Genomic DNA, 13346 nt, shown 5'->3' on the forward strand with positions numbered 1-13346 from the left:
CTGGCTACATGTGGTCTTTTAATGCAGTCTGAAGGCTAGCATATGTGTAAGGAGGAGGGGAAGGTAAGCAGGGTGGACAGAGGTACAGCCTCAAGTCTTCTTCTGCAGTCTGTCACATCACGTTGGCTAGTTCTAAAACCACACTGACTGTAATAGCTGCTCTCCAAGATGGAGAGAGGGAGGGAGAGGGGGAGAGGTTCTGACTGAGAGGGGTCAGGGATGTGCTATAACGATGCTTTGAAAGGGTCTTCTGGTCATGTGGTGTCTTTCTCACTCTCCTCTGATTGATGGATGGCTGGAGACCTGTGAGGTGACATATGGTCTGCAGCCTCAGGACAGGAGGAGGACCAGAGAGAGACCAGGCAGGGACATAACGCAGTGTCCCCTAAGCTCTACACACTCTCTACACACTTAGAGAAGGGGATATTTCTCCCTGTGCTTTTCTGCCTCTTGCCATAGTAGCTGTGGATTGTCAGGCTTGATCATAGCTGCTTGAGGGTTGATATAGTATCTTGGGATATAGATTGAAGTCTGGATGTAGTATATCTTACTATTTCTCTCCAAAGCCTGGGGATATGCACTCACTGAACCAGACCTCTGTTGCGCCGCCATCCCAGCAGTGTTTGAAGTTGGAGCCAATATTTCCACTTGCAGATGGTCTGACACACTCATTTAACTGTCGTGGGCTGCGATGTAGTGCATTTCTTTTGACCAGAGCCCTATGGGCCCAGTGGGCCTTGGTCTAAAGTAGTGCACTATATAGGGAATAGGGCCCTGGTAAGAAGTAGTGTACTATATAGGGAATAGTTCCCTGGTCTAAAGTAGTACACTATATAGGGAATAGGGTACCATTTGGGACACACATGGATTCACATAGTTGTGATCCAGTTACCGATGCCTCTGCCAATCAGCGATGTTAAACAGTGTAGATATACTTAAGGGTCATGCTAATGCATGACATATGAAGTGCAATGCGCAGATGGCTGCCCTTCTGGCTGGGTACATTTATTCCACTGAAGTGCATTGTTGAATGGGTTTGGATTTCAAACGAGGCAGGCTAGATGCCCTGACCCAGGATCCATTACTGGACAATGGTACTAAGCTGGATGTGTTAAGAGCTGATCTAATGGCCCCTGGCTATGAAACCCTATGGATGGATATAACTGCAGTGTAGGGAGAGATGGGAGAGTAGAAGAGGCCTGGCTGGCCGGCAGCTCTACTGCCCACGCTGCAACTCTAGTCTACTCCGTGATACATGCTTCATCTCCACGCCTTCTCCTCACAGACCCTTCACTCTCTCTCTCTCTCTCTCTCCTCCTCTCCCTCTCCCTCTCTCCTTTCTCAGCTGAGAGGAAGAGATGTTCAGACATCATTATTGTTTTCTCTATCGCTATCCCTTATTCTCTCATACCCTACTCCTCTCTCCGCTCCCCGGGAGTTCCAGGGAACATTTTGTACGTGGAAAGACGACAGCCGCTTCTGAGTCATTACAGCGTAATACCGCGGGACAAATAGCTGGGTATCCGCCACAGTTATCTCTGGTAATCTGTTTGTGTTATTCTCGGCATTGTTTGCAGATTGCTCCAGTGAAAATCCTGGCTTCCCCTCTGATGAATGGTCTGTGTTCACTCACTCACTCTCTCTCTCTCTTTCTTTTTTTCTTACTTTCCTTCTTTCTTTCTTTCTCTCACTCTCACACTCTCACTCTCACACTCACTCTCACACTCACTCTCACTCTCACACTCTCACACTCACTCTCACACTCTCACTCTCACACTCACTCTCACTCTCACTCTCACACTCTCACTCTCACACTCACTCTCACACTCTCACACTCACTCTCACACTCACTCTCACACTCACTCACTCACTCACTCACTCACTCACACTCTCTCTCTCTTTCTCTCTCTCTCCTTGCTTCACCCCCCACCGAACAAGAGATTAACAAGTAGGATGTTTGTTGAACATGAAAAAGCATTTCCTGTACAGCACAACAATACACAGCTTTAGTGTAAATTATCAGCACTCTAGAAATGCCCTAGGTGCCCAAATGCCCATGGGAACAGCCTTGAAAATACCCACTAGGGGCAATGCACCTACAGTATGTCATTTTGATTGATTTGGTATGCGGTCTTACTTTATTGTAAATGTATACCAATGGGGCTTTTGTAAATTACAGATAAATATAGGCTTCTTAGATCAGTGACTAGGGAAGGAGAACCGTTAGTCTATCGAGGATGTGTTACCGCGTATGCAAGTGTATGCTCCATCATGCTAAGTGGTGATGTCTAAATGGCAAACCATAGGGGCCGTTTTGGCCTGTTTATATCTCATTGTATATGTTGTCTGTCAATGGTTATTTGAACTTGTTTGTCCACTAGAGGGAACTATATGTTGGGGTCACTGGTCACATGTAGCACAGGTGACCAAGAAGGGTTGGCAGAGACGGAAGAGGAGAGGGCATACAGTTCTTACCGTATCACAGAGCATGCTCGTAGATGCTCGCACCTTTTATAATGCTAATATTTGTATTGGATCTATAAATGGGGACTCCGAAAAGAGTTACGGTTGGAAAGCAATTTCTGTGGACGTTTTATGGACATCTCTCTGCTGTGCCAGTGACTTTTTATAGACAAATGTCTCTCTTAAACCAGCTTGGATGTTACAATAATGTCAAATCTAACAGATGACCCAGAACTCTGACAGTACATAAAAACCACTTTCATGCCTTATCGGTTGCTTCTATTAGAACGTGTCGCCACAGAAAAGTCCCCCACTGGAAGACGCTGCTAATTATACAGTAGTTCCGTGACATCAAAGGTTCCTTTTGAAGTGTTGTGCTGTGTGTCGGCCGTTCTGTAGCGCTGTCGGGAGGTGTAATCTGTTGTCATTACGCAGGCCTCATGCAGGGTAGCACTGGAAGTGCCATAGTGTATCTCACACGTAGACACACACACACACACACACACACACACACACACACACACACACACACACACACTGTATGTGTGTTCACTAGCATCTCCTCTCCTCACCACATATCAACATGGCTCAGATGTGCCATCCTCACGCCCCTAAACCAGCCCCCTTCCACTCCTCTCTCAACCCTCACCTAGAACTCTCTCTGCCTGGTGTGTTTTGATGTGGAGCACCATGGTTTGATGTTGATGCTGAACTCTTGAGAGGATTTAGGTTTTCCGTTGCATGGTATCTGTTGAAATCTCCAGCGGTTTGCTTTTCCCATCTAAGGACAGATTCATCAACATTGAGCGTTAAGACAACATTGGCAAGGGCTTTAATGGCCTTGGTGGAGTCATTTGCTTTTCTTTACGTTATTTCACACTTGGACTCTCTGTCAGCAGCGTTGAGAGATAGGGTGGCGGAGTCCAAAATCGACTTGCTGAAGAAAAGCACAGAGTATCTCACAGCTCTTGTGACTGTCGTGACAGAATGGCGTGGGGTCATTCAGTTTTCACCAATCCAGCACCTCCTGTCACCGCTGTTACAGTATAATGACATGTGACAGGCGATAAGAGCTTGTGGCAACAGACTAAGTTGGCACACATGGCTGCATCATCTTGTGACATGGTGTCGCTGACATATGAACTGTCTGACTCAACAGACACACACTCACTTACCCTCGCTAGCCTCGCGGTGCAGTTCGGAATCTAGGCATTTAGGCATTTTTGAGGAATGTGTTAATGGAACTGGTATTGAGTGAAGCAGGAATTCAATCTGCCTTTTGGGGCCAGTCTGATGCCACATGTATCGAACAGACCCAAAGGCTGCCATAGGCCAGTCTCTACAGTATCAAAAGCGGCCATAGGCCAGGCTCTTCCAGCACCAAAGGCTGCCATAGGCCAGGCTCTTCCAGCACCAAAGGCTGCCATAGGCCAGGCTCTTCCAGCACTAAAGGCTGCCATAGGCCAGGCTCTACAGTATCAAAAGCGGCCATAGGCCAGGCTCTTCCAGCACCAAAGGCTGCCATAGGCCAGACTCTACAGTATCAAAGGCTGCCATATGCCAGACTCTACAGTATCAAAGGCTGCCATAGGCCAGATTCTTCCAGCACCAAAGGCTGCCTTAGGCTCATCCAGCACCAAAGTATGTCATATGCCAGACTCTACAGTATCAAAGGCTGCCATAGGCCAGGTTCTTCCAGCACCAAAGGCTGCCTTAGGCTCATCCAGCACCAAAGGCTGCCATATGCCAGGCTCCTCCAGCACCAAATGCTGCCATAGGCCAGGCTTTTACAGCAGTGTTAGCACGGATATGAGAATAAGCTGTTTAACACCTCAGGGATAGAGTACCTTGGAGCTATCACAGCCAGCATCAATTAGCCTAACCTCTGGTGCTCGAACAGGCTAATTAGCACACTGCACTAGCAGGAGCGTTTATGAACTAATTTATACCTTGATATACCTTTAGCATCCTATCCTCCACAACACAACACTGACTGGAAATTACAGCTGTCTTTCAAACATGCACTATGCTTAGGAGAGAGAGTTTGTAAAACATGTGATTTACATTTTGGGATTTTTGGATCATTTAGCAGACTCTCTTATCCAGAGTGACTTACAGGAGCAATTATGCCCTTGAGCCTTGCTTATACAAATAAAAAAACGTTTACCCCCTTTTCGTGGTATCCAATTGGTCGTTACAGTCTTGAAACAGTCAACGTATGGACTCGAAGGGTAAGAGCCGTGCGTCCTCCGAAACACGACCCAACCAAGCCGTACTGCTTCTTGACACAATGCCCACTTAACCCGGAAGCCAGCCGCACCAATGTGTCGGAGGAAACACTGTGCACCTGGCGACCGTGTCAGCGTGCACTGCGCCCGGCCCGCCACAGGAGTCGCTAGTGCACGATGGGAAATCCCTGCCAGCCAAACCCTCCCCTAACCCAGACGGCGCTGGGCCAATTGTGCGCAGTCCCATGGGTCTCCCGGTCGCTGCCAGCTGTGACAGAGCCTGGACTCGAACCCAGAATTTCTAGTGGAATAGCCAGCACTGTGATGCAGTGCCTTAGACCACTGCGCCACTCGGGAGGCCCTGGCTCTGAGATTCTAACCAGCGACCTTTCGGTTACTGGCCCAATGCTCTTAATCGACTGGCAAATGTGTCGAGAACTAGCCACTTATGCTAATGCTAACATGATTAAAAGGGTGCCACTGTTAGAATTTAGCAGGCTAGCATTCTCGTCTCACTCACGATAACATGTAGACAGCAGCCCTGTGAGGTTGTGTAGAGGCTCTGTGTCTACCGTCTTTGAGAAGTGTTGACACTCTGCATGCAGATTGAACTTATTTCTCTCCTCTTTGTTGGAGTTGCATCACTCAGCTGAAACCTTCCTGTAACGTTACCTAGTGAAGGACTCATCGCTCATCATCCCAAAGGACAGGGCTTAAGTATTCAGTTGAATTCAAATGTGCAACCCACTCAGAATACATGAATGTAACTGATTCAGGGTCAGCTTGTCCTTAATCGGCCGTTCTGTTCTGATTCTTTATGAGATGCTGAGGTTTTCAAAGTAGGATTTCAAAGGGATACTTCAGAATTTTGGCAATGAAGCCCTTTATCTACTTCATTCCATTTGTATGTCTCGTATGAAGGACGTTAAAGGGAGTTTTATTAGCTAACTAGCATTGGCTCGCAAAACTACCACTAACTTCCTTCATAATGGACACATCGACATAAAAATGGTATCCATGACTTCATCTGACTCATTAACCAAAATCCCAAAGTATCCCTTTATTTTATTTTATTTATTTAACCTTTATTTAACCAGGTAGGCAAGTTGAGAACAGGTTCTCATTTACAACTGCGACCTGGCCAAGATAAAGCAAAGCAGTTCGACACATACAACAACACAAAGTTACACATGGAGTAAAACAGTAAATAATACAGTAGAAAAATAAGTCTATATACAATGTGAGCAAGTGATGTGAGATAAGGGAGGTAAAGGCCAAAAAAAGGCCATTGTGGTGAAGTAAATACAATATAGCAAGTAAAACACTGGAATGGTAGATTTGCAGTGGAAGCATGTGCAAAGTAGAGATAGAAATAATGGGGTGCAAAGGAGCAAAATAAATAAATAAATACAGTAGGGGGAGAGGTTGTTGTTTGGGCTAAATTATAGATGAGCTATGTACAGGTGCAGTAATCTGTGAGCTGCTCTGACTGCTGGTGCTTAAAGCTAGTGAGGGAGATATGAGTCTCCAGTTTCAGAGATTTTTGTAGTTCGTTCCAGTCATTGGCAGCAGAGAACTGGAAGGAGAGGCGGACAAAGGAAGAATTGGTTTTGGGGGTGACCAGAGAGATATACCTGCTGGAGCGCGTGCTACAGTTGGGTGCTACTATGTTGATCAGCAAGCTGAGATAAGGGGGGACTTTACCTAGCAGGGTCTTGTAGATGACATGGAGCCAGTGGGTTTGGCGACGAGTATGAAGCGAGGGCCAGCCAACGAGAGCATACAGGTTGCAGTGGTGGGTAGTATATGGGGCTTTGGTGACAAAAGCGGATGGCACTGTGATAGACTGCATCCAATTTATTGAGTAGGGTATTGGAGGCTATTTTGTAAATGACATCGCCAAAGTCGAGGATCGGTAGGATGGTCAGTTTTACAAGGGTATGTTTGGCAGCATGAGTGAAGGATGCTTTGTTGCGAAATAGGAAGCCAATTCTAGATTTAACTTTGTATTGGAGATGTTTGATGTGAGTCTGGAAGGAGACTTTACAGTCTTACCAGACACCTAGGTACTTGTAGTTGTCCACATATTCTAAGTCAGAACCGTCCAGAGTAGTGCAGGCAGCGATCGGTTGAAGAGCATGCATTTAGTTTTACTTGTATTTAAGAGCAGTTGGAGGCCACGGAAGGAGAGTTGTATGGCATTGAAGCTCGTCTGGAGGGTTGTTAACACAGTGTCCATAGAAGTGCCAGAAGTATACAGAATGGTGTCGTCTGCATAGAGGTGGATCAGAGACTCACCAGCAGCAAGAGCGACATCATTGATGTATACAGAGAAGAGAGTCGGTCCAAGAATTGAACCCTGTGGCACCCCCATAGAGACTGCCAGAGGCCCGGACAACACGCCCTCCGATTTGACACACTGAACTCAATCAGAGAAGTAGTTGGTGAACCAGGTGAGGCAATCATTTGAGAAACCAAGGCTATCGAGTCTGCTGATGAGGATGTGGAGATTGACAGAGTCGAAAGCCTTGGCCAGGTCAATGAATATGGCTGCACAGTATTGTTTCTTATCAATGGCAGTTAAGATATCGTTTAGGACCTTGAGCGTGGCTGAGGTGCACCCATGACCAGCTCTGAAACCAGATTGCATAGCGGAGAAGGTATGGTGGAATTCGAAATGGTCGGTAATCTGTTTGTTGACTTGGCTTTCGAAGGCCTTAGAAAGGGTAGAATAGATATAGGTCTGTATACAGTATGGGTCAAGAGTGTCCCCCCTCTTTGAAGAGGGGGATGACCGCAGCTGCTTTCCAATCTTTGGGAATCTCAGACGACACGAAAGAGAGGTTGAACAGGCTAGTAATAGGGGTTGCAACAATTTCGTCAGATAATTTTAGAAAGAAAGAGTCTATATTGTCTAGCCCAGCTGATTTGTAGGGGTCCAGAGTTTGCAGCTCTTTCAGAACATCAGTAGAAAAATGCTTATTGAAATTCTCAATTATAGTGGATTTATCGGTGGTGACAGTGTTTCCTATCCTCAGTGCAGTGGGCAGCTGGGAGGAGGTGTTCTTATTCTCCATGGACCTTAGTGTCCCAGAACTTTTTTGAGTTTGTGTTGCAGGAAGCAAATTTCTGCTTGAAAAAGCTAGCCTTGGCTTTTCTAATTGCCTGTGTATATTTGTTTCTAGCTTCCCTGAAAAGTTGCATATCACGGGGGCTGTTCGATGCTCATGCAGAACGCCATAGGATGTTTTTGTGTTGGTTAAGGGCAGTCAGGTCTGGAGAGAACCAAGGGCTACATCTGTTCCTGGTTCTAAATTTCTTGAATGGGGCATGCTTATTTAAGATGGTTAGGAAGGCATTTAAAAAAAGAACCAGGCATCCTCTACTGACAGGATGAGATCAATATCCTTCCACGATACCCCGGCCAGGTCGATTAGAAAGGCCTGCTCGCTGAAGTGTTTCAGGGAGCGTTTGACAGTGATGAGTGGAGGTTGTTTGCCCGCTGACCCATTACGGATGCAGGCAATGAGGCAATGATCGCTGAGATCTTGGTTGAAAACAGCAGAGGTTTATTTAGAGGGCAAGCTGGTGCGGATGATTTCTATTAGGGTGCCCATGTTTATGGCTTTGGGGTGGTACCTGGTAGATTCATTGATAATTTGTGTGAGATTAAGGGCATCAAGTTTAGATTGTAAAATGGCTTGGGTGTTAAGCATGTTCCAATTTATGTCACCTAGCAGCACGAGCTCTGAAGATAGATGGGGGGCAATCAGTTCACATTTGGTGTCCAGAGCACAGCTGGGAGCAGAGGGTGGTCTATAGCAGGCGGCAACGGTTAGAGACTTGTTTTTAGAGAGGTGGATTTTAAAAAGTAGAAGTTCAAATTGTTTGGGTACAGACCTGGATAGTAGGACAGAACTCTGCAGGCTATCTTTGCAGTAGATTGCAACACCGCCCCCTTTGGCCGTTCTATCTTGTCTGAAAATATTGTAGTTAGCGATGGAGATTTCAGAATTTTTGGTGGTCTTCCTAAGTCAGGATTCAGACACGGTTAGAACATCCGGGTTGGCAGAGTGTGCTAAAGCAGTGAATACAACAACTTAGGGAGGAGGCTTCTAATGTTAACATGCATGAAACCAAGGCTATTACGGTTACAGAAGTCAGAGAAAAGAGAGCGCCTGGGGAATAGGAGTGGAGCTAGGCACTGCAGGGCCTGGATTCACCTCTACATCACCAGAGGAACAGAGGAGGAGTAGGATAAGGGTACGGCTAAAAGATATGAGAATTTGTCGTCTAGAACGTCTGGAACAGAGAGTAAAAGGAGGTTTCTGGGGGCGATAAAATAGCTTCAAGGTATAATGTACAGACAAAGGTATGGTAGGATGTGAATACAGTGGAGGTAAACCTAGGTATTGAGTGATGATGGGAGAGATATTGTCTCTAGAAACAATGATTTTTTTCATCATTGAAACCAGGTGATGTCATCGCATGTGTGGGTGGTAGAACTAGAAAAGTTGGATCAGGTATAATGAGCAGGGCTAGAGGCTCTACAGTGAAATAAGCCAATAAACACTAACCAGAACAGCAATGGACAAGGCATATTGACATTAAGGAGAGGCATGTTTAGTCGAGTGAACATAAGGGTCCAGTCAGTAGTGAGGTTGGTTGGGGTAACCGCGAATCAGACAGCTAGCCGGGTCATCGGTAGCAAGCTAGCATAGGATGGATGTCTGTTTTTAGCCACCTCGTGCATTTCCGTTGGTAGATTAGTGGGGTTCCGTGTGGTAGAGGGGATCCAATTGGCAAAATAGATATAGTTGTTGTGACCCAAGAAAAATTGTCCGATAGACCTATTCAGATAGCAGCCGATAAGACAGCTAATGATTAGCGGGCTGTAGATGGGCGTTCAGGTAACGTCGCGACGGCTCCTATCTCCTGTATGCAGGTGTACACAGTTTCTTAGTAAGTTCCCTGATTGTAACTGTGTAACTGTGCTCCTCCCCTCTCCTCTCTGATAGGCACAACCAGGCAGCCCAAGGAAGGAGAGGTCCCGGGGGTGGACTACAACTTTGTGACTGTTGATCGGTTTATGGAATTGGAGAAAAGTGGAGCCTTACTAGAGAGCGGAACTTATGAAGGTAAAAGACAGCTTTTCGCTTTTGTGGGGGTGTATCATGGTTATTTTTTTGGGGGGGGGGTCCTTTCCTGATTTTGTTCAATTGCTTGTTGGAATAATTGTATTATGTAGCTGCTTGTTTATCCACCATCCTTCCACTCTCTGACAGAGAAGAATGAGTTGTGTGCATTTAGACAGCTCTCACACATCACTGTGACATCATAACATAGATTACAGAAAAGCTGTTTTAATCAGAGTGGAGAAAACACACTCTCGCACACACACCCCACAACAGCACTACACCTCTCCACTCCGCTATCTCCTCCATGCTGGCTCTCCTCTGAGCCCTAATGGCTCCAGAATAAACACAACTCATTCCAGTTTCTCTCCATTTGCCCTGGTCTGTGTGGCTCTGTGCTGGGTGTACTAAACTACTGTCTCTCCACTCTGTCAGATACAGGGGACTCCACCACACAGATAATGCATTAACTCCATGTCAGCTCCCTCGCCGAGTCCTCCCGCTCAGCCTCGCGCCTGTCATGACAGAAAAATAAATTGCAGATGGTCAATTTAACGGTTGGTTGCCAGGAGCGATGTTAGAATCTCTCTCCGATTGAGGCCGCGTATCACTTTTCCGAGGATGTCGTCTTCCGTAGAGAGAACCCTTCTTCTCTTCTCGGTGACTGCACCGCTGTACCACCATCATTTACCTTTTTAATATGTAATGCTCAATTAGAGAAGGAGAGAGGCAGAGAGAGAGAGAGAGAGAGAGACAAACACAGTTCACAAACACAAACAGACCCCTCAGAGCCCCAGGACAGCAACAAAATCATGAGAAAACCAAAATATAATTACTTGATACATTGGAAAGAACTAACAAAAAAACAGAACAAACTAGAACTAGCTATTTGGCCCTAAACACAGAGTAAACAGTGGCAGTATATCTGACCACTGACTGACCCAAAATAAGGAAAGCTTTGACTATGTACAGACTCAGTGAGCATAGCCTTGCTATTGAGAAAGGCCGCCGTAGGCAGACCTGCCTCTCAAGAGAAGACAGGCTATGTGTACACTGCCTACAAAATGAGGTGGAAACTGACTTGCCAAATGTATGACCATATTAGAGACACATATTTCCCTCAGATTACACAGACCCACAAAGAACTGGAAAAGCAAACCCAATTTTGATAAACTCCCATATCTATTGGGTGAAATACCACAGTGTGCCATCACAGCAGCAAGATGTGTGACCTGTTGCCACAAGAAAAGGGCAACCAGTGAAGAACATCCACCATTGTAAATACAACCCATATTAATGTTTATTTATTTTCCCTTTTGTACTTTAACCCCAGGACCTCTATCTATTTTCCCTGCTTTGGCAATGTAAACATATGCTTCCCATGCCAATAAAGCCCTTAAAGAGATGGAGAGATCACTGTTTTCTTTTGTGTGAGGAAGGCAGAGAAAAGTCATCTCAAGCTGATACAATCTGGCTGTCAGGTCCTACACTGCCAGGTTAATGTTATCCACAGTGTTGGATTTTCATCATTACAAAAGCCTTGCTTGGGAAGGTCAGGGGATGGGTCAGTGTGTCTCTTGGCTTTCATTTAGCTAATAGTAAGGTATGCAACTAATTTAGCATTGTAGCATACTACTGGAGGTTGTCTTCAGTTTGTCTAGGAATGTTTGAAGAATGCGGCATGCTGTTTTGTGCATTTTAGATTTGATTTCCCGGAAAGTCTGACTGAAATTGCTTTTAGATTTTAGGCAGCAGCAGGGTAAAATAGTCTGTGGTTTTAAGCCTTTCCGTTCGATTAGCTTTTTTTTTTTACAGCAATGTTCTCTCATTTTAATTTGAGTCACTCACGGTGTCCTCAGAAATGCAAACAAAAATTCACAGGGCCTTTTTGTAACCACAGCAAATATCTGAGATACAAACTTACATAGGACTTTCCAGCTACTATTTTCTCCATGGTCCTACACTGTCTGCAGCATACGTGTTGTTGGGGTTCATCATTTTAATACTTAATCCACAGGATTAGAATAATCTCATTGGATTTTCAAAATATATTTGGGTGTCTGGGTTCTCCTCCAGAAGTACTGAAGGCACCACTGAAAGGTGCAGGATAATCTCACTCTCATAGAAACCCTCTCTAGCTACAGAACCTAATCTCCATTGGAGAGGCAATGCCTTGAAGCCTGCTCTCGAGGAAACTAGGTTCCTTTGCCGTGGCAACATCATATCTCCCCCAGTCCATTTCACACCTTGTTTACAGAGAGTAGAGCTCAAACATTTCATCAGATCTCACATCAGCTTAACAAGGACATCCGCTGTCTCAGGACTTTGCCAGGTATCTCTGGGCTAAAGCTGTAGCAAGGGATGTTTGCATGTGTGCATGCCTGTGTGTGTGGAGGAGATCTTAGCAGACTCAGGGGCTGGAGGATCAGAGTGGGCGATGTGTGAAAGCATCAGCGAGGAGGAGCCCAGGGGAGCACGTTCAGAACGAACCCAGAAACGCGCTGCATGCTGGGACCTGGAGACTCCGCCAATGGGGAGACAGACTGGGAGACCACACAGAGCACTGAGGCCAGAGAGAGACATGCTTCTTCTTTATTTATTTACAACACACGCACACTCACTCAATCACTAGGAATCTGTGCATGGTTTAGTGATTGATTGATTGGTGGATAACACTGATGTGCCAGCAGACACAAAAGGGCTAACAGTGATGTTAGTGAAAATGCCTGGGGTGTGGGCCAGACAGTGTCAGGCTTTAGTTACCAATATGAAGTCATGTGGGTGGGTGTGTTTGTAGGTATATGTGTTGTGGAGTGTGTGACTGTGTTTGAGTACCTCCCCTTTGACGTGCCTTGAAACTTCCGTGTGAACTTTTGAGAACTATTTGAACTTTAACTCCCAGGACGTCAACTGACCTTCCACTTCCTGCTCCTGGTCCCATTGGGTTATGTAATAATGACATCATCTTCCCGCATGACCTTCTCACTCTCTTTCGGTATTTCATTTTACAATATATTTCCCTTTAAATAGACAGTTTAATTTAATGTTCCGTTTGTGCCTGTGTGTCTACTGTGATCCCTACTTTGGCGCTTGAATATTAACTTGAAACAAGGGGAGAAAAACATCCAAGCAAATCTTTTTATAAACGTATCATCAAAGGCACACAAAATGTGTCCAAAACTCAGGCGTGTTGCATATTAAGCAGGTTTGTACAGTGGCAGTGCTCACTGCTCACCCATGTGACTTGAGGTTCAACTCCTGAATGTGTGTCTCGGTCCTTTGGTACAGAGAGAGAGAAAATACTTACATTCACACAGGACACCGGATAGGACAGGTGAAATACTCTAGATGTAACAGACTGACCCTAGCCCCCCAATACATTAACTACTGCAGCATAAATACTGTAGGCTGAGACAGGAGGGGTCAGGAGACACTGTGGCCCCATCCGATGATACCCCCGGACATGGCCAAACAGGCAGGATATAACCCCACACACTTTGCCAAAGCATAGCCCCCACAC

At 45.7% G+C, this 13346-nt stretch overlaps 1 protein-coding gene across 9 annotated transcripts in view; it reads left to right on the forward strand.

Moving 5' to 3' along the window:
* magi2a (membrane associated guanylate kinase, WW and PDZ domain containing 2a) overlaps positions 1-13346 on the forward strand; it is a 275882-nt gene that overhangs the window by 181025 nt on the left and 81511 nt on the right. For all 9 annotated transcript variants that reach the window (XM_031831557.1, XM_031831550.1, XM_031831551.1 and 6 more), the window contains exon 3: positions 9710-9829. In XM_031831557.1, coding sequence (XP_031687417.1) covers positions 9710-9829 — 120 coding nt within the window. The remainder of the gene's footprint in view (positions 1-9709; positions 9830-13346) is intronic.

The sequence above is a fragment of the Oncorhynchus kisutch genome, linkage group LG9 (genome assembly GCF_002021735.2).
Source record: "Oncorhynchus kisutch isolate 150728-3 linkage group LG9, Okis_V2, whole genome shotgun sequence".
NCBI classification, from domain to species: Eukaryota; Metazoa; Chordata; class Actinopteri; order Salmoniformes; family Salmonidae; genus Oncorhynchus; species Oncorhynchus kisutch.